The 21393-nt window shown below is 42.3% G+C and overlaps 1 protein-coding gene across 4 annotated transcripts in view; it reads left to right on the top strand.

Annotated features, from left to right (window-relative positions):
- The first annotated feature begins 862 nt into the window (after positions 1-862).
- The window catches only part of BPTF (bromodomain PHD finger transcription factor), a 109977-nt gene continuing 89446 nt past the window's right edge, over positions 863-21393 (top strand). For all 4 annotated transcript variants that reach the window (XM_028157349.2, XM_028157350.2, XM_054709782.1 and 1 more), the window contains exons 1-2: positions 863-1651; positions 18087-18909. In XM_028157349.2, coding sequence (XP_028013150.2) covers positions 1051-1651; positions 18087-18909 — 1424 coding nt within the window. In that variant the 5' untranslated portion in view covers positions 863-1050. The remainder of the gene's footprint in view (positions 1652-18086; positions 18910-21393) is intronic.

Here is a 21393-nt window from a genome sequence, read left to right as displayed (position 1 = left end):
TGAGGCCTGTGACTGGAGAGGTAAAAAGATTAAAGTTACTTCCTGGTAACTCCAACCTACGTTTTGAGGCAGGTTTTAGGCAGGAAGTCACTCTTTCTGCTGGAAAGCTCTAGCGGGGCTGGTGGAGTTTCCAGCTGGGATCCCGGGGAAGGTGGAAGGAGGCTGGGGTGTAGTTCCTCCCGGGGCTGATCCGAGGCTTCCGGGTGGGGGTCCTCACGGCGGGAGCCCCAGGGTGACTGCCTAGGGGTCCGGGGCGTGGCTCCTGGCACAGCCCCCCAAGCAGTTGCCATTGGGATCCCTGTCAGGACTCCCCGAGAACCAAGCCCGGGGAGTTTCCCATTTTGGGGGGCTCCTCTCCCCGCCTCCCAACCCCCGCTAATTTCCCTCCGTCGCGGGCGAAGCCGGTCCCCGCGGTAGCTCGAGTCGCCCCCTCCGCGTACCCTCTGGCTCTTTGAGCATCAGCTTCCCCAGGGAGGCGGGCGAGGGATCCATTTGGGGGCTCCCCTGCCCTCCTCTCCGAGCCAGGGGCGGGGAGACACGGGAAGGAGGCCCTGCCGAGAGGGCTCCGCGGAGGTAGTCGTCTCCCGAGGTAGTCGTCTCCCCAGACTTCGGCGCTGGGCTCTTCTCGAGGGGCAGCGAGCGCCCCGCCGGTCCCGCGCCGCCCACGTCTGAGGTCCGGCCGCGCCGCGCCGCGCGGAGGCGCCCCGGGCTCCCCGCCCCCGGCCCGGCGCTCCCGCGCTCCCCCTAGCGGCCGCCGGGGGCCTCGCTCCGTCCCAGGCTCGTCGGCGGCGCAGCTCACGTGACCGCGCTCCGGGCCTGCGGCCGCTGTCGGTTCCCCCAGTCACCGAGCGAGAGGGAAGAAACAAGATGGCGGCTGAAGGCGATCCGGAGTGGGGCCCCAGCAATTCGGATTGAGCCTTCTCCCTCCACCCGCTTCCGCCGGCCGGGCCCCTCCCGCCCGGCCCCGCGGGCCTCCCCACCCGGCCCCGGCGCCCCCACGCTCCCCTCCCCCTCCGCTTTCCCTTCTCCCCCCCCCGCCGGAGCTCCGACATGAGGGGCCGGCGGGGCAGGCCGCCCAAGCAGCCTGCGGCTCCCGCAGCCGAGCGCTGCGCCCCGGCCCCGCCGCCGCCGCCGCCGCCGCCGCCCACGTCCGGACCCATCGGGGGGCTCCGCTCGCGGCACCGCGGCAGCAGCCGGGGCAGGTGGGCCGCCGCCCAGGCTGAGGTGGCGCCCAAGACGCGGCTGAGCTCGCCCAGGGGGGGCGGCAGCAGCCGGAGGAAGCCGCCGCCGCCGCCGCCGCCGGCCCCCCCCAGCACCAGCGCCCCGGGCCGGGGGGGGCGAGGAGGCGGGGGCGGCAGGACGGGGGGCGGGGGCGGCGGCGGCCACCTGGCCCGGACCACCCCGGCCCGGAGGGCCGTCAACAAAGTGGTGTACGATGACCACGAGAGCGAGGAGGAGGAGGACATGGTCTCCGAGGAGGAGGACGGCGACGCCGAGGAGACCCAGGACTCGGAGGGCGACGAGGAAGACGAGATGGAAGAGGACGACGATGACTCCGATTATCCGGAGGAGATGGAAGACGATGACGACGACGCCAGTTACTGCACGGAAAGCAGCTTCAGGAGCCATAGCACCTACAGCAGCACTCCAGGTACCCACCCCGCCCTCGGTGCGGGCTCCCTCCCCGCCGCCCCCGCCCTCCCCCACGCTCACTCCCCGCGGGGCTCCCCCACCCCCGCCTCGCCCCGGCGGAGGGGAAAGGCGACGTTACATCAAGTGACAAAAAAAACAAAACAAAACAAAAAAAACACCCCACAAAACTAGATTTACCAGAGGAAAGAGGCTCATTGTTCAAAATGGAGATTGCATTGTTGCAGTTTGCAGGCCACACGCTCGCTCGCTCGCTTTCTCTGCCCCCCCAGCCCCTGATTTCCCTCTTCCCAGTGGGTGCCAGTGCGGGGTCCCCGTGGGGCAGGATCCGAACTTGGGCACACGCGTGTCTGTTGCACTTCTTTCCCTCCCCTTGTGCTGGTTTGGGGTGTTGGAGTGAAGGAAAGGCTCTTCCTGTCTTTGCAGACACCTCTCTGCATTTCTAACGGGGCTTCTTTCAGGTGTTTGTTTATTGTCTGGCTGTTCCTTACCGTGGAACTGAGGGTTTAGACAGGTTGTGGCTCACACACACACACGGGCACATACCAAGCTTCTCTTCCCACCCGGAGCCTCAGTGTGGTTTTAAAATTGTGTCGAGGAAGTGGACCCGTTTGGGTGGCAGGGGGAGCCTCCTCGGGTCCTGGGGTCTGTTTGTTTGCTCGAGTGCTAATGGGCTCGCGCCCCAGTTGCTCGGTGAGTGGCTGATTAAAAAGCAAAGCAGAAAACCAAAACATAAACCAAAAACAAACGTGGCAATTCATCCGATTCAAAGTCATTTGGGTAAGACCCAGAGTAAAAGGAAGGAATCGTAGGAACATGCGTCTTGCCGATTGGATCCTTTTGCTTGGCCCGAGAAACGCAGTTTCGTGTCACCTGTTGCAGGAGAACGTGTAGCAGGCGGAATTGCTGGAGATGAACTTTTTGGACCAACTTCGAAGTCGCACAGCAAAAGTATAGGGGGATTTAGTAGAAAAAAATGACTTTTTCTTTTTTATTCCATTTCGAAGGACAAAAGTTCTGCTGGATCTGTAATGCGTTTCTTCATGGTGACTCCTAACTTCTCACAGAAAGTTTCTCCAGCTTGGTGCTTAGATACATTTTTTTTTTTTTTAAAGCACACAATTGCTGCTTTGTATTAAATATGGAGTTGCATCTTACTAAGTTGTGAAAAAAGCATTACTTGTAGCGATAACCTACAAGATTTTTCCTTTATGTTTGTTAATCTGTATTAACTAAATTAGAATCCAGTTTTAAGAGCATTTACAAAGTAAAGTTTATGAGGAATTAGGATCTTAAGAAAGTAAGGTGTATCACTTGCGTTTTAAAAAGAGACTAGGGTAGTAGAAGTGGTTAAATAAGTTTAAATGTTTCCATTTTTTATACATGCTTTAATACTTATTGGAGGAGTGTGAATATTAAGCCAGATGTAATCCCATTTAGATTGTCCTAACAGCAAATGAAAAAGGTAACTTATTTTGCCTCACAGAAAGAACATATCTGCCTGTATTTTAATTTTTTTAGGGGGCGGGGAGAGTTGCTGGATGGAGAATGAAGGGAATGAATCAAGTGCCAAGTATTTATTGCATGTAGAGGGGACTATGCCAGTTTTCATTTCATGCCAATTTGATTTTAATACATCTCCTATAGTTAAGAAAGAGCCCACATTTGAAAAAAGTTGGAGGCTGAATTACACTATCCCAGGGCGTTTTGGCAGGGCAGTTCAGCTATCCTTAGCTTCTCTTTGAAGGCCTAGCAAATAATACTTAGGATTGATAGCTGTGTGTATGCTGAGTTAAATTACAATTTGTGGTTGGGTGTCCTTCCCCCCCCCCCCCCCCCCGCCCCAACATTTATTGAGCATTTATTATACCAGGCCCTGAGTTAGGGGCTTGGGAAAATTAAAAAAAAGTAATTACAATACTGATGTGACTAAAACTTGTATATTTATGTGCTTATGTGACAGTCTACATTGTGTATACTTGTCCTATCTTTATATGAATTTAAGGATTATATATCCTTATGTTAATCTTACATCCCTTGCATTTCCTAGCAAAGTGTCTTGAATGTAGCAGTAGCAGGTGCTCATCAAAGATTGGTGAGAACTTGTAATAGATGAAGTTTTGATCATTCTTCACTGGGTGCCATAACTCTTAAATATTTTAGATTTGGAAAACTAAAAACTGGTCTGATTAGATGTTAATAGGCAAGTGACCAATGAAGGTTTTTAGTAGCAGAGTTAGTGTGTTTTGCTTGCCAGGCATTTTCCTTTCTTTATTGGATGGGTGTTAACTTGCTGGATGTTTTACTTTTGAAACACATTATTTCTCAAGATTATGGTAAAAGGAATAATATATATTGTGTTCTAAACTTTTAGACTACGCCCACTTGTCTAGAATGAGTAACAGTGCATGACAGTGAGTTGTTTGGGGTAAGCACTCGTTTTACTAGTTTTTTGTAGGTTTGTTTTGTCTGTACTTACAGTCGATAAAGGCTGGAAAGATGGTTGTTAGATAAGTGTGTATATGAGTATATGCTTTGGAAGTAAAAACATTCTAGTGTTGGTTTAAAATATTTCAGAAGCACATAAAAAATATGATTTGAATCCTGCGTACTATCAAGGCTAAAAGAAGTATATAATTTATTGGTAATTTAGGTTAATTTTATAAACTAGAATGTTGACAAGTAATAATAAATTCCTAGTATAAGAAATAACTTATTCATCTATTAAGTACGTTGTAGGTAGTATAACTTGATGGTGCAGAGACCCTGGTTGACATTGCTAGCTTAATTTTCTAAAATCATAGATTTAAAAGGGTTTATTAACTGAAGGTTAAATGTTTTTCTTTTATGAAAAAAAATTTAAATGGGTATGTAAGGCACTCACATGACAATTTGGTAATATAAAATTGAAATCATCTAGGTTTGCTTAAGCTAGAGGTATTTGGCTAAATAAGGCTTTTATTTTTTAAAATATATTTTTATTGCTTTCAGAGAGGAAGGAAGAGGGAGAGAGAGATAGAAACATCAATGATGAGAAAGAATCTTTGATTGGCTGCCTCCTGCATGGCCCCCCACTGGGGATCAAGCCCACAACCCAGGCATGTACCCTGAATGGGAATTGAAACCATTCTGGCTTATAGATCAGTGCTCAACCACTGAGTCATGCCAGCGGGTTAAATAAGGCTTTTGTTTATTTTTATTGTTAAAATTAAAAGTTGTTTTAGTCAACAACTGTAGTGTTTGTTTGTTTTTCCATTTTTAAACAAAACATGATTTGAGAGAGAGAGAGAGAGAAACATCAATGTGAGAGAGGAACATCGATTGGTTGCCTCCCATAAGCACCCGACCAGGACTGAACCTGAAACCTGGGCATGTGCCCTAACTGGGAATTGAACGATCAACCTTTTGGTGCACAGTACAACGCTCAACCAACTGAGCCACACTGGCCAGAGCTAGCCTATAGGTTTTATGACATACTCTGCCAATACCTTGAAGGACTGCATAGAAAACCTATTTTGAATAGGCTTTTTGAAAAGTTCTGACAGCACCTTCAAACCTAGCATTTGCTAATTTAAAAAATTTAAGTCATAGTTGAAATAGACTAGTTCTTGCATTTAACTTGTATGGAACTTCTGAAGATTCTTAGCTGGAATTTTGAAATTAGGAACTTCTGATGATTACAGGAAGCAAAAGCTCTGGTGTTGTGGGAGTTATGTCCTCGATCAGTGTTATAGATGCCATCCACGAATGAACTGTAGATTTATATCTGAAAAGCAGAATTTGTAACTGGCTTGACAGTATTTATTTCCATCAGTGTCAACCAAATATCTTTTCAGTGTATTTGTAATTTCTAATTGCTACAAGTGAGGTACAAAGGGTAGTGGAAGTTTAAAGGAGGTCGAGATCATACCTTCCTGGTGGAGTTGCTGTGGGCTTATGCTTCCTGGATGAGCATGTGGACAGTGAGGATGGACAGGTGGAGGGAAGGAGCAGCATGAACCAAGGCACTGATTTTAAAATGTGGGCAGTCTTAAGTAACCTGGTTTAGCAAGAGCTTGTGTGTGAGAATAGGAAATAAACTGTAAAGCTCCGTGTTGGGCAGGACCTACACAACCATACTGGAGCATTTGTATTTTTCCTTCCTTATCTGTAGGGTAAGGGTTGGGTTAGATCAGTGGTCCTCGGTCATTTTTCACTCCTGGAACACTCAGGGGATATGTTACATTTCCGTCAGTACCATGCAGAAGTACAAAACTGGAGGAGATAGTTTCTGGAGCACCTCCCCACCAACCTATTTCAAATCTGTTTTATTTGCAGGTATTGGGGATCAATCAGAAGATCTAAAAACAAGTGGGAAATGATTTCTGTGGGATGTTAGAAAGTTTAGCATAGATTCTGTTCTGCAGGATAGATTGGAAGAGAATGAGATAGCTGATGGGGATCTGGATGGGTTTTGTAGCCTTGGATGGAAGATCAATTCAGGAAGTGCTTCAAAGTTCTCCATGCCTCAACAACATCACAAGTATAGACAGAGAGAGGAATGCATCAAATACGCCTCTATAAGAATGGTACTGTCCTCAGTAAGTAGCCATAGGAATTCAACTTTATAAGGGAAATTAATGAGCCCTAGCTGGTTTGGCTCAATGGATAGAGCGTCAGCCTGAGAGGACTGAAGGGTTCTGGGTTCAATTCCAGTCAAGGGCACATGCCTGGGTTGTATGCTTGATTCCCAGTAAGGGGAGTGCAGGAGGCAGCCAATTAATGATTCTCATCATTGATGTTTCTATCTCTCTATTGCCCTTCCTCTCTGAAATTTAAAAAAAAAAAGGGGGAAATTAATGAGATTTGTTTTCAGGTATAAGTACCTGAAGAAGTTAAACATGAAAATTAAAAGAAAGAAAATGGCACAGCTGGTGGTGTTCAGTGGTTGAGCGTCGACATGAACCAGGAGATCAAGGTTTGATTCCCGGTCAGGGCACATGCAGGCTCAATCCCCAGAGTGGGGCATGCTGGAGGTAGCCGATCAATGATTTTAGTATATCTTTATTGATTTCAGAGGAAAGGAGAGGGGGAGAGAGAGAGAAACATTAATGATGAGAATCATTGATGGGATGCCTCCTGCACACCCCCCACTGGGGTTGGATTCCATACCATAGCAGTCACTCCCTATCCTCTCCTTCTCCCTTTCTATCCCTTGGCAACCACTTACTTTCATTTTCTGCTGATATGTCTCTTCTGGACATTTTCTATAAATGGAGATATATAATATGTGGCTTCTTTCACTTAGCAGATTGTTTTCAGGTTCATACATGTTATAGCATATACCAGTACTATATCTGAATAATATTCCATTACATGGATATACCACATTTTGCTTATCCATTCACCAGTTCATGAACATTTGAATTGTTTTCACTTTTTGTCTATTATGAATAATGCTGCTGCAAATATTCTGTATGGATTTTTTGCTGTACAATATGTGTTTTAAAAAATATATATTTTATTGATTTTTTTTACAGAGAGAAAGGGACAGGGATAGAGAGTTAGAAACATCAATCAGCTGCCTCCTGTACACTCCCTACTGGGGATGTGCCCGCCATCAAGGTACATGCCCTTGACCTGGAATCGAACCTGGGACCCTTCAGTCCACAGATGCTCTACTACTGAGCCAAACTGGTTAGGGCAATATGTTTTTATTTTGGGTATATCCCAGGAATGGAACAGCTGGACCATTACAAATGCAGTTTTAATAGAATCATCTTAAGCAGACAGACTTATTTTGTTTGTTACAATAGTTTGTTTGTTTTATAAGATATATCTGTGCCTTTCTTGGCTACCTGAGGGGGATGACAATAGAGGAGTGGGTAGCCCTGGTGCTGGCTGGCAGGGCTTCACTTGCTTGTAGGTGATGGAGAATTGCTCTCAGGGTTGCTTTCCACCTGGTTGCAAGTCTTGCCGCTTAGATGCCCACAGTGCTCCAACCATCTCGGTCAGGGTGATCATGTCCCGAATGTGTGGCTTCGTCACCTTGGGCTTCTCTATGGTCGGCACCTCCTCCTTGCGCAGGCGCTGGCTTCCCTCCTTGCGCAGGCGCTGGCTTCCGCCGCAAAGTGCTGCTTCCTTTGCAGGCCCGGGTTCAGCCGCCACCCGCTGCGGGGCGCTGTGCAGTTGAGTCCTGATGCTCATAGGTCTCGTCCAGCAGCTGTTCAAGATGGGCGCAGCCAGAGGTTCGCTTTCTTTTCTGTTCCACTTCCGCCATCTTGTCGGTTCTTTGGAAAGGCTGTTTGGTACTGTAGTGTTAAAACAAAGTTCTTGTCCTGGCCCGTTTTGCCTAGTGGTCGTGGGTTCTATTCCCTGTTGAAGGCATGTACCTCGGTTGCAGGAGGCAACCAGTCGATGTATCTCTCTCACATCCATGTTTCTCCCCCTCCCAGCCCCCCTCCTCCCCTTTCTCTCTAAAAATCAGTGGGAAAAATGTCCTCGGGTGAGGATTAAAAAACAACAAAGAAACAAAGTTCTCTTAAAAGGAAAGAGAGCTGGATTGCCTTAGGCCAGCCTGAAAAACTAATTCCAGAAGGATCTGTCAGAGACCAGTGTGAGTGGAGTTGATTTTTACACTGTTAGTGTGAGGACTTGTGCCAGGCATCAGAGGCACGGACATATGTAAGCCAAACATAGTATTTTAGATTATCATGATGTATGAGAAGTTGAGGATTCTAGATATGTATTTTATAAATGTAAAAAAATATATATATATAGAGACCAAAGCAGGTAGCATGGAGATTTAAAGAGTGAAGAATCTGAATCCAGATTTCATAGGTTTGAATCTGGGCTCTGTGATGATGGGCAATTTGCTCAACCCTTTGTGCCTCACTTTCCTTATTTATAAAATGGAGATATAGTACTTATTCAAGGTGTTGTGATGGTTAAATGGGTTAATGCATATGAAATGCCTGGTTCAGTAAATATTAGCTATTATCTGTTGATTTGTTCCTGAGCTGAAGATGGAGATTCTTTGATGATATAGAGACCTTACTTATAGTGTGTTGAAGGTAGTATTTTATTCTGTTGAAAGCTGTCAACTGATAAGGTAAAAAATATTTAAGTAAAAATGTACATTAAAACAACTTTATTTAAGAAATATTAAATGTTTAACTTCTCCATTTAAAAAATTAGTTTATTGAACATCTGATTTATTCCTGAACTATAATAAATAATACATTTACTTCAATTATTTACAATGGTAGGAGAAAGTACTCTTGATACTTCTAGTTCTTTCATTGTTCCTCCATGTCTTCTTTTTTTGCCTGTTCCTTAAACACCAGTTTTCCAGGTTTTCAAACCAGCCCATGGCCCTCTAACTCTCCCTCATTCCCCTGAGTTCTCATCTATTCTCAAGTTGTTATTAAAATTACAATGAAAAATAGTGTGGGTTTACTCTTTTGGGAAAATACACATGATAACAGATGAAAATGAAAATCATCTGTAATCCTACCAACCAAAGATAACCATGGTACATGTTTTTATGTATTTTTAAAATTCCATTTTTTATATCATGTTTTTATCTACATATTAAAAAAAGAAATAAAGGTAACTAGGATCATATTAAACTTATTTTTTTATTTGTTATAAAGCAGGGTTTTCCCATATCATTATATCTTTATCAAAGTAGTACATAAACATTGATAAAATAGTATTAAAGACTCACAGTGAACAAAAGTGGTTCCTTGATGTACCTCTTCCTACCTTTCCAGAGGCAACGGTTTTCAATTCTTGTAGCTGGTTTTTATTTTTCTGGTAATTATCACAGTATTTTAAAATGATATACTTATATTTAATTTATCAATTTTAGACATTTCTCTCTTGACTTTGATATAGTAGATGAGCATTTAGCCCTGATAAGTTACCCTTACTTTCTTCTATGCTCTCATTATAGTTATATAGCATGATTCTTGGTCAGGATAAATCATGAGGGATTGATTACACTATTGTAGCTATTAAATGTTACACTTGAATCAAATAATGTGCTATGGTTAGTACTTCCTTTGTAATTGTTTTCCTGAAATTATTGCCCCCCGTTTTTTTTCAACTGCTTAGTGTTCTATGTACTTAGCCTAGGGTACTATCCCTTACTTTAAAATACCTTACCATTTCTTGTCCTGGTTGCTGCATCCTTTGGTGCACCAAAGGTTTGCCAGTTTGATTCTTGGTTAGGGCACATACCTAGGTTGTAGGTGGATCCCGGATTGGGTGTGTGTGGGAGGCAACTGATTGATGTTTCTCTCTCCTTTCCTCTCTCTCTAAAAAGCAATAATAACATATCCTCGAGTGAGGATTATAATAAATAAATAGATAGATAAAATATTTTACCATTTCCTATTTTCCAAACTCTACAATGTAGCAATTCCATATTTTCCTTGCTGATCTCTCTTCTGCAGCCTTCAGCATTTCTGCTCTCACCTGAACTGTTGCTTGTTGCTCTGTTTTTGCTGCTTTGCCATGTTGATTCTGTTTTTTATGTCCTACATCTTTCTTGGTTTACTTCCTTTTTTCAATATAAGCTCTAATTGTTTCCTAAGATGGATGCATGAGAAATATCCCCCACCCCTTATTTTTCATTACATGTCTGAAAATGCCCTTTTCAACCCTAAAACTAGATTAATAGTTTGACTGGTTATGGGATCCTAAATAAAAAAATCAATTTTACTTGAAATATTTGCTTTATTGTGTTCTAGTATGTAGTGTTGCTGTTGAGAAGTCTAGGATCATTCTGATTACCAGTATTTCCATCATGTCTAACCTGTTGGTTTGTTTGTTTTCTTTCTAAAAGCGTTTAAGCTTTTCATGGTCTTCAATATTCTTAAGTTTTACGGTGATATCATATCCCTTGATGTGGCTCTTTTTAAGAATGTCAGATTTGCCTTGAAAAGTAGCCCTATTGAAACTTTAGTCCCTCTTTGCTTTTACAGATGATGCTATTCTAAATGTGATAGATCTATCTTAGGTCACCCAGACTGATGTTTCCATAGGGGATATTCTAGGAGTGGGATTATTGGGTTACATTAAATAGGCAATTAAATGAATTGGCAATTATTTGAGGCTGAACCATCACTTACTTGTTTTAAAATCTTCCTTAATTTGAGTTTATGTGGCTTTCAAATTAACTTTTTTCTAGAATCTACCAAAGTTTACCTCAGACCTTGAGTAGGTATTCTTGGATATGAATTAGGCCCAAAGTTCTCCCCTAATCAGTTTATTGGTAAATATACTCACTTGTGGTATGAGAGCCTGAGGTTCACTCTCAGACTGGGTAGGGGGTAGATGTGTGTTTTGAGAATTTTCTGGCTAGGTAAGAATGGATTTCTTCCTTGTTTCTTAGCTTGAATTTGACCTTACAGAAGTCATTCCTTTGTGGGCCTCAATTTACCTATCTGTAAAGTGTAGGCTGAACTAGATAATCTAATGGGTAGAAGATTGACAGACTTTCTCTTAAAGTGCCATTTAGTAAGTATCTTAGGCTTTGGGGGCCAGACTGTCTTTGCTGCAACTACTCAACTCTATTGTAGCATGAAAGCAGCTGTAGAGAATAATAAAAAAATGAACACGGTTGTGTTCAAATAAAACTTTATTTACAAAAATAGGCAGTGGCTGGCCACAGTTTGCCATTCCCCCTCTGAGCTCTTGACATTCATTAATCTGTGGCTTGGATAATTAGGTTGGAGTAAAAACTTTGCATTTTTATCTTATTTAATTAATTAGTTAATTAATTTTAAAATATATTTTTATTGATTTTAGAGAGGAAGGAGAGGAAGAGAGAGAGATAGAAACATTAGTGATGAGAGAGAATCATCAATTGGCCGCCTCCTGCATGCCCCCCTACTGGGGATCAAGCCTGCAACCTGGGCATGTGCCCCCTTGGCCAGAATCGAACCTGGGACCCTTCAGTCCACAGGCCGACACTATCCACTGAGCCAAACCGGCTAGGGCAAAAAGCTTTGCTTATTTATTTACTTATTTTCTTTCTTTTTGGGCTTTGCATTTTTAAACACTTGTGGCCCAGCTGCTGTGGCACAGTGGTTGAGCGTGGACCTTTGAACCTGTCAGGGCACATGCCCGGGTTGTGTCCTAGAGCACCAGGAGGGGGTGTGTGCTGGAGGCAGCCAATCAATGATTTTCTCTCATCATTGATGTTTCTCTCTCCCTCTCCCTTCCTCTCTAAAATCAATAAAAAATATATATATTTTAAAATATAAAGTTTTTATTAGACTTTCAGAAGTGTTAGAGAAACATTGATGAGACAGGTACATCATCGGTTGGCTGCCTCCTGCATGCCCCACTCTGGGGATCGAGGCCACAACCCAGTAATGTGCCCTGACCAGGAATTGAACCAGCTACCTCTTGGTTCCTAGGTCGACGCTCAACCACTGTGCCACACTGGCTGGGCTATTGAGTGATTTTCTGAATGTTGAACTAGCCTAATTCCAGGAGTTAAACTCTACTTGGTTGTGATGTGTTAAACTTTTTATATCTTGCTGAATTCTCATGCATGGTGTTTTTGAGGATTTTTATGTCTGTGGTTTTGGGGAGTTTTGTCTGTAGTTTTCTTGAAATGTCTTATCTGAGTTTAGTAGCAGAGTAATGCCAGCCTCAAAATGAATCAGAAAGTTATTGCCTCTTTTTCTCTGTTTTCTGCAAGAGATTGTGTAGAATTGTAATTGTTTCTTCTTTAAAAGTTTGGTAGAGCCCTGATCAGTTTGGCTCAGTGGATAGAGTGTCGGCCTGCGGACTGAGGGGTCCCGGGTTCGATTCTGGTCAGGGGCATGTGCCTTGGTTGCGAGCACATCCCCAGTGGGGGGTGTGCAGGAGGCAGCTGATCAATGTTTCTCTTTCATCGATGTTTTTAACTCTCTATCCCTCTACCTTCCTCTCTGTAAGAAAAATCAATAAAATATATTTTAAAAAAAAGTTTGGTAGAATATTCCAATCATGTCATTTGGGCTTGGAGTTCTTTTTGTTGGAAGATTTTTAACTATTAAGTTAATTTCTTTAATACATAGAAGGCTATACTTTTTTCTTTCTTAAAAATTTATTGTGGTGACATCATAATAATAAAAGCATAATATGCTAATTAGACTGGATGTCCTTCCGGATGTCCTTCCGGGACGAAGCTGGGGCTGCAGCCACCGTGGCTGCGAGGGAGGGATCCAGGCAGCCCTGGCTGCGAAGGCCTACTCTTGCACGAATTTCGTGCATCGGGCCTCTAGATGGTTAATAAAATTACATAGGTTTCAGTTGTACATTTCTTTAATACATCATCAGTATATTGCATTATGTGTTTACCACCCTAGGTCAAGTTTCCTTCCATCACCATTTATTACCATTTACTCTCTTCTATCTCCCCCCACCCTCTTTTCTCTTTGGTAATCACTATACTATTGTCCATGTCTATGAGTTTTTACATTTTTGCTTAATCCTTTCACCTAGCCCCCCAACTCCTCTCCTCTCTGACAACTCTCAGTCTGTATCTGTTCTCTGTATCTGTGAGTCTGTTTCTAAGGCTATACAGTTTGAATGGACTTTGATTATTCATGTCTTTCAAGGAATTAGTTTCTTTCATGTGAGCTCAATTTATCAATTAAAAGTGTTCATAATATTTCCTTATCCTTTTAAAGTCTATAGTAATGTTATCTGTCTCATTCCTGATTGAAATTTGTCTTCCAGTGTTAATCCATTTAATTGATCTATTAAGAGAAGCAGCCTTTGGGTGTACTAGTATTGATTTTTGTGTATACTTTTGTATTTCATTGACTTTTGTTCTACTCTTTTAAATAAGTGGATGTGTGGCAATGAACACGCAAGTATAATAACCACTTGTAAACTTTTGTTCTACTTTTGATTGTTTCCCTCTTGCTTGTTTCAGGTTTAATTTGCTCTTATTTTGGTTTCTGAAAGTAGAAGCTTACCTTACAATCATTTGAGACTTTTTTTTTTAAAGAAATATATTTTTTATTGATTTCAGAGAGGAAGGGAGAGGGAGGGAGAGAGAGAGATAGAAACATTAGCGATGAGAGAGAATCATTAATCGGCTGTCTCCTGCACTGGGAATAGAGCCCACAACCCAGGCATATGCCCCTGACCGGGAATTGAACCGTGACCTGGTTCATAGGTCGACGCTCAACCACTGAGCCACACCGGCTGGGCGAGACTTTCCTTTTCTAATCTAGGTATTTAGTGCTATAAGTGTTCCTCTATGCACTTTATAAGCTGCATCCCACAATTTTTGATTTGTTGTATTTTCATTTTCATTAAATTCACAATATTTTCCAATTCCTATTGTGACTTACTCTTTCATCCATGGATTGTTTCGAAGTATACTGTTTAATTTTCAAACATTTGGGGGATTTCCCAAGTATTTTTCTGTTACTGGTTTTTAATTTAATTCCATTATGGTCAGATAATTTGAGATTTGTTTTATGGCCCAAAACATTGTCCATGTGTATTTGGAAGAAAGGTGTATTCTGCTGCTGTTGGGTAGTGTTCCATAAGTGTCAATTAGATCAAATTTGTTGATAGTGTTGTTAAGATCTTCTATACCTTGCTGATTTTCTGTCTACTTGTTCTATTGATTACTAAGAGAGGAGTGTTGTTGTCAATCTCCTTGAAGTTCTGTATGGTTATGCTTCATGTATTTTGTGGTTTTGTTATTAGGTGCATAAACACTATGGTTGTTTGTTTTGTCTTGGATATTTGGCCTCTTTATTATTATGAAATGATCTTTACCTCTGGTAATATTCTTTGCTTTTTAAAATCTATTGATATTAATATAGCTAATTCAGCTTTTTTGGAAAATACTGTAAGTTTAATATAACTTTTCCCACCTTTTTACTTTTCATTTATCTATATCTTATTTTCTAGTGGTTTCTTGTTGTTGTTTTTTAATCCAGTCTTCTGCAGCCTCTTTTAGTTATTGTGTTTGGACTATTTACACCTTCCTTTCATATCAGTTCTATTCTGATCATGCCTCATGAGGCAACCTTAGTTCTGTTGCTTGAGTTTCCACAAAAGTCTTACTTTCTGCTTGGTAGTAGGATATCCAATTTCTGTGAAGTACTAGTTTTCAAACTTGGCTGCATAGCAGAATTATCTAAGAAGAAAGATAAAAATACTGTCCTGAGCTTCATGTAGGGCTCTGTAAATTTGACACTTTTTAACAGCTTACCATGTGGTTTTGCTGCACCTCCAGTTTTAGGATGGATTATTCAAGGCAGCCTCTCAAACTTTAATGAGCATATGAATCAACTGAAAATTTTGAGTAACTGCAGATCCTAATTTAGTAGGCCTGGGGTGGGACCAGAGATTCTGAATTTCTCTTATGCATCCTAGGTAATGCCAATCACATGTTAAATAGCAAGGTTTGAAGGTAACTTCTGGAATTAGTGAATGTCTTCTTTTATATGTATATAAAAGAAGGTCGGTGCCGCGCAGCTCCCGTTCATCCCAGCCCCGCTGCGCCTGTTGCCACCGCCACTCGGTAAGCTTGCTGAGTGCCGCTCCCGCTGCGGGAGCGCACTGACCACCAGGGGGAAGCTCCTGCATTGAGCGTCTGCCCCCTGGTGGTCAGTGTGTATCATAATTACCGGTCGGCGATTGATCAGTCACTTAGGCTTTTATATATAGAGAGATATTGATCTCAGAGAGGAAGGGAGAGGGAGGGAGAGATAGAAACATCAATGATGAGAGAGAATCATTGATTGACTGCCTCCTGCGTGCCCCCCACTGGGGATCAAGCCTGCATCCTGGGCATGTGCCCTGACTGGGAATTGAACCATGACCTCTGGTTCATAGGTTGATGTTCAACCACTGAGCCACACCGCCTGGACTTGAATTAGTGAATGCCTTCTGATGTATTTGAATTTTTATTCATCTAGATTTTAGAGAGATAACCTTCTAGGGCAGTGGTTCTCAAAGTGTGGGCCTCAACCAGCAAAATTAGCATCACCTAGGAGCTGTTAGAATTGCAAATTCTGAGATTCTGTCCTAGTCCTATTGAGTCAGAAGCTATTTTAATCACAATCCACTCTCAAGGTAATTCTGATGTACAAAACTTGAGGACCACTGCCCTAGGAGTTTTCACTATAGTTGTCTGTTTGCTTATATAGTGAGAAGTAAAAACACATTTCTAACATTTATCTATCTATATAAAAGGCTAAGTGTGACCAGCTGACCGGCTGACCAGCCTGTACGTATGATGCACACTGACCACCAGGGGGTAGACGCTCAACACAGGAGCTGCCAAGCTGCAATGACTTGGCAGCGGTGGTTCTCGGGTGACGCACCCCGGAACCAGAGAGGAGGGAGCGCGGCCCCGCTTCCTTTCAATGTGCACGAATCCGTGCACCGGGCCACTAGTTTTAGAATAAAATACATCATTTTCTTGTGCAAATTGCATGGGCTAGCACTTCAAAACTACTATTTCTTTGAATAAACATATCTTACTATGTAGCACAGCAAAAACAACATAGACAAAACTCCCTGCCCTTAAGGAGATTATATTCTAGTGGTGGTGGTAACTACTAGTCCATTCATCCATAAGCAAGATAAAACTATTTTGCATGGCTTTGAATTGTTGATAGTTGTATAGAAATTTTTTTGTATGTTTCATGGTATTTTTTAAAATGTATTTTTAATTGATTTTAGAGAGGAAGGGAGAGGAAGAGAGAGAGAGAAACATCAGTGATGAGAGAGAATCATTGATTAGCTGCCTTGTGCATGTCCCCCACTGGGAATCGAGCCAGCAACCCAGGCATGTGCCCTTGACTGGAATCGAACCGGGGATCCTTCAGTCCGCAGGCCGATGCTCTCTTCACTAAGCCAAACTGGCTAGAGCAGTGTTTCATGGTGTTTGTTTTTTTTAAATATATTTTGTTGATTTTTTACAGAGAGGAAGGGAGAGGGAGAGAGAGTTAGAAACATCCATCAGCTGCCTCCTGCACACTCCCCACTGGGGATGTGCCCGCAACCAAGGTACATGCCCTTGACCGGAATCGAACCCAGGACCCTTGAGTCCGCATGCCGACGCTCCATCCACTGAGCCAAATCGGTTAGAGCGGTGTTTCATGGTGTTTTTAAGATCAATCCATGCTGACATATGTAGCCTTAATTAGTCAAGATTGCTTTTTAGAATTCTGTCAAATGAATGTTCCACAATTTAACCATTGCCCTGTTGTACATTTGATTGTTTTCAGCTTGATTGTTTGCTTTTAATTAATGAATTTATTTGTTTATAATTTTTGTATTTTTATATTGAATTCAGAGAGAGGAAAGGAAAGAAGAGAGAGAAATATCAATGTGAGAGAGAGAGAAGCATTGCCTCCTACATGCCCCGATCTGGGAAATGGAAACTTGGTTATGTGCCCTGACCAGGAATCAAACCTGTCACCTTTTGGTGCACGGCGGGGGGCGGGGGCCACTCCAACCAACTGAGCCACACTGGCCATGGTGACTGTTTGCTTTTATAAACAATATTGAATGTTCTGCATTTATGATGAAAGCTTCTCTAGAGAATTGTTATTCAGATTGTGGACTGCACGTTTAAAAGCAGAAAGAGAATATGAGAAGGTATTAGAATAGGATAGAAGATAGTATGACATACAGAAAAAACTAGTTTTGTACAACTTCTGTTTTGGGATATGTGTATACTGGATTGAGGTGTAAAATGTATTTCTTACTTTGGTTCATGGGTAAAAAGTTTGCAGACTGCTCTCTCAGGGTTATATACACAACCATAACCTATTACTGAATTGCTCTATGAAGAGGTGGTACTGGTTTACAGTCCCACTGGTGCTTCTGTTCTACATTTTCCCCAAGATTGCTCATTTCTTAATTAGATTGTTTTTGGTGTAAAGTTGTATGAGTTCTTTATGAATTTTAGATATTGACCCCTTATCAGATGTATCATTGGCAAATATGTTCTCCCAATTGGTAGGTTGTCTTTTCATTTTGTTGATGGTTTTCTTTGCTATGCAAAACCTTTTTAATTTGATGTAGTCCCATTTGTTTATTTTTCCTTTTATTTCCCTTGCCTAGGTAGCTATAGCAGAAAAAATATTAGTAAGACCAAAGTCAGAGAGTTTATTGCCTATATTTTCATTCAGTTTTATGGTTCCAGTTCTTACATTTAGGTCTTTTACATTTTAGTTTATGCTTGGATATGGTATAAGAAGATGATCTAGTTTCAGAATTTAGATTTTCTATAGATTTAAAAATTAGAACTAAATCATTGCTTCTTGGTGTTATTTTAACTTGATAGTTATTAGAAAAATAGAAGTATACTTATATAATTTTTGAGGTATATATCCAAACAGGAAAAATTGGAAAACCCTTAGTTTGTAGAAATGGTATATTGATTTTTAATTATACCTTTTCTTTATTTACAGGTAGGCGAAAACCAAGAGTACATCGGCCTCGTTCTCCAATATTGGAAGAAAAAGACATCCCACCCCTTGAATTCCCCAAGTCCTCTGAGGATTTAATGGTGCCTAATGAGCATATAATGAATGTTATTGCCATTTATGAGGTACTGCGGAACTTTGGCACTGTTTTAAGGTTATCTCCTTTTCGCTTTGAGGACTTCTGCGCAGCTTTAGTGAGTCAAGAGCAGTGTACACTTATGGCGGAGATGCACGTTGTGCTTTTGAAAGCAGTTTTGCGTGAAGAAGACACTTCCAATACTACCTTTGGACCTGCTGATCTGAAAGATAGCGTCAATTCCACGCTCTATTTCATAGATGGAATGACGTGGCCGGAGGTGCTGCGGGTGTACTGTGAGAGTGATAAGGAGTACCATCATGTGCTTCCTTACCAAGAAGCAGAGGACTATCCTTATGGACCAGTAGAGAACAAAATCAAAGTTCTGCAGTTCTTAGTCGATCAGTTTCTTACCACAAATATTGCTCGTGAGGAATTGATGTCCGAAGGGGTGATTCAGTATGATGACCATTGTAGGGTTTGTCACAAACTTGGGGATTTGCTTTGCTGTGAGACATGTTCAGCAGTATACCATTTGGAATGTGTGAAACCACCTCTTGAGGAGGTGCCAGAGGATGAGTGGCAGTGTGAAGTCTGTGTAGCACATAAGGTGCCTGGAGTGACTGACTGTGTTGCTGAAATCCAAAAAAACAAACCATATATTCGACATGAACCTATTGGATATGACAGAAGTCGGAGGAAATACTGGTTCTTAAACCGAAGACTCATAATGTAAGTAAATCTGGCCTTGATTTTTTTTCAGGTTAGTAATGATAACTTCTTTTAATAATATTTGATCCTTTCATTTAAAAAAATTATGTTTATTGTTGAAAGTATTACAGATGTCTCCTTTTTTTTTTTTTACCCCCCATTGGCCTCCTTCACCCCACTCCCACCCCCTCCCCACATCTTCCCTGCCCTATTGTCTGGTCTTGATTTTTGTATGTATTTAAAATTAAGCCTGTTTCCTTCATGATGTAGCAGAACTGTGCTGCTGATGTACTCTAAATCTTTGTGATTTAATAATCAGTTGTATAGTTAAATAATTTTTGACTTGAAGAAATATGCACATTAAAATAGTTTTTAGCTGTGGCTGGCCCAGTGGTTAGAATGTTGGCCTGTGCAGCACTGCATGGTCGAGGGTTCCATTCTAGTCAAGGGCACGCACCTGGGTTGCAGGTTTGATCCCTGCCCCCAGTGTGAAAGGTAACCAATCCATGTATATCTCTCATATGGATGTTTCTCTCCTCTCTGTTTCTCTCCCTCTCCCCCTTCCCTTCCACTCTCTCTAAATATTAATGGAAAAAAATATCCTCGCTCCTGAGGTGAGGATTAAACAAAACAAAACAAAAACAATTTTTAAAGTTGTAAAGAAAGAAGAGTATTAAAATAGCAAAATATATCATTGTTTTCAAAGCCTAGGATGGGAAATAGGTTACTAAACAGATTGCTACTATGGGCCTCTCCCGGATTATATCTCCTACAGCCCACCCTGAGGTAATCTCCATTCTCACTGTGTGGTGTTAGGATTTTCTTGAGTCTTTTTTAGTTTTACTATGTCTGTGTATATGAAGCAACAAGAACAAACCAGCAGTCTAAGGAAAGACCAGTTTTGCCATTAGTCCATTAATGGCTGCAGTCTCCCAGAAGATAGGCCCAGCAGACTCAGGGTGTATTCCTGGCTTCTGCTTTCCTGAGGGTTTTCAAGAGGCTCTTTCAAGCAGGTCAGGAGGCAGTCTGGGAAATCCGGGTGTTGGAAGGGTTGTAGTGTAGACTTGGTTTTGGACAATGGTCTACTTCGTATTTTCAGCTTCTAAAGTTGTTTTTTTTTTAAAGATTTTTTAAAAAATTGATTTTTAGAGAGGAAGGGAGAGGGAAAGAGAGAAACATCGATGTGAGATGGAAACATCGGTCAGCTGCCTCCTGCACACCTCCTTCCCGGTATTGAGCCCGCAACCTGGGCCTATGCCCTGACTGGGAATCAAACCAGCAACCTTTTACACTTGATCTTAGCCAAAAGGCCGAGAAGTGATTCGAACCAGCAACCTTTTAGTACACAGGATGATGGCCAGCCAACTGAGCCACACTGTCCAGGGCTCAGCTTCTAAAGTTTTTTTTTCTTAATGTTTTTATTGATTTTAGAAAGAGAGGAAGGGCGAGGAAGAGAGAGAGGGAAGCATCGATGTGCGAGAACAATATTGATCAGTTGCCTCCTCTATGCTCCAGGACCAGGGATTGAACTGTAACCTTTTGGTGTATGGGACGATGCTCTAACCAAATGGTCATCGTCCCATACGGTCAGGGCTGAGATGCTTCTTCTTCTTTTTTTTTTAAACACTTTTATTTTATTGATTTTTTACAGAGAGGAAGGGAGAGGGATAGAGAGTCAGAAACATCGATCAGAGAGAAACATCGACCAGCTGCCTCCTGCACACTCCCTACTGGGGATGTGCCGGCAACCAAGGTACATGCCCTTGACCGGAATCGAACCTGGGACCCTTCAGTCTGCCGGCCGACGCTCTATCCACTGAGCCAAACTGGTTAGGGCTAAGATGCTTCTTCTTGATATTTGTTTTGGTCTCTTCATCCTCTGATGTTAATTAATCCTTAATTTTTTGCCCCTGATTAACACTTTGGATTATATCAGTGGTTGGAAGCTCTGAGCAAGTTGGTAGACCTTATTAATTTTGAGCTTTACTGTTTAATGTCGCTGTCTTTCGTTCCTCTTGAGCTGGTCAGATGGCCCAAAGAGGCATTTTCTACTTGGAGCATGACATCTGTAAGGCTTACTATGCAATAATCAGTGGTCTAGGCCTTGGTTTTAGGGTTTAGAACAATGTATAACTAGTAGCATTTATTGTGTGCCTGACAGTGTTTTAAGCATTTTATATACATTTTTTTCATTAATCCTTGTAAGAACCCAATAATGTAGGTACTGTTTTTCTCTGCATTTTAAAAATAAGTATGTTTTGATTATTTTTTAAGAGAGAGGAAGGGAGAGGAAGATAGAAACATCAGCCAGCTGCTTCCTGCACGCCCCCCACTGGGGATGTAGCCCACAACCTGAGCATGTGCCCTGATCGGGAATCTAACCAATAATCTCTTGGTTCATTGGTTGATGCTCAACCACTGCACCACACCAGCCAGGATTGTCTGCATTTTGTAGATGAAGGGACTAAAGCTCAGAAAAGTTAAGTAACTTGCCCTAGGATTTGA

This window comes from Eptesicus fuscus, chromosome 20 (assembly GCF_027574615.1).
Source record: "Eptesicus fuscus isolate TK198812 chromosome 20, DD_ASM_mEF_20220401, whole genome shotgun sequence".
Classification (NCBI taxonomy): Eukaryota; Metazoa; Chordata; class Mammalia; order Chiroptera; family Vespertilionidae; genus Eptesicus; species Eptesicus fuscus.
This window is presented reverse-complemented; position numbering and strand designations above follow the sequence as displayed.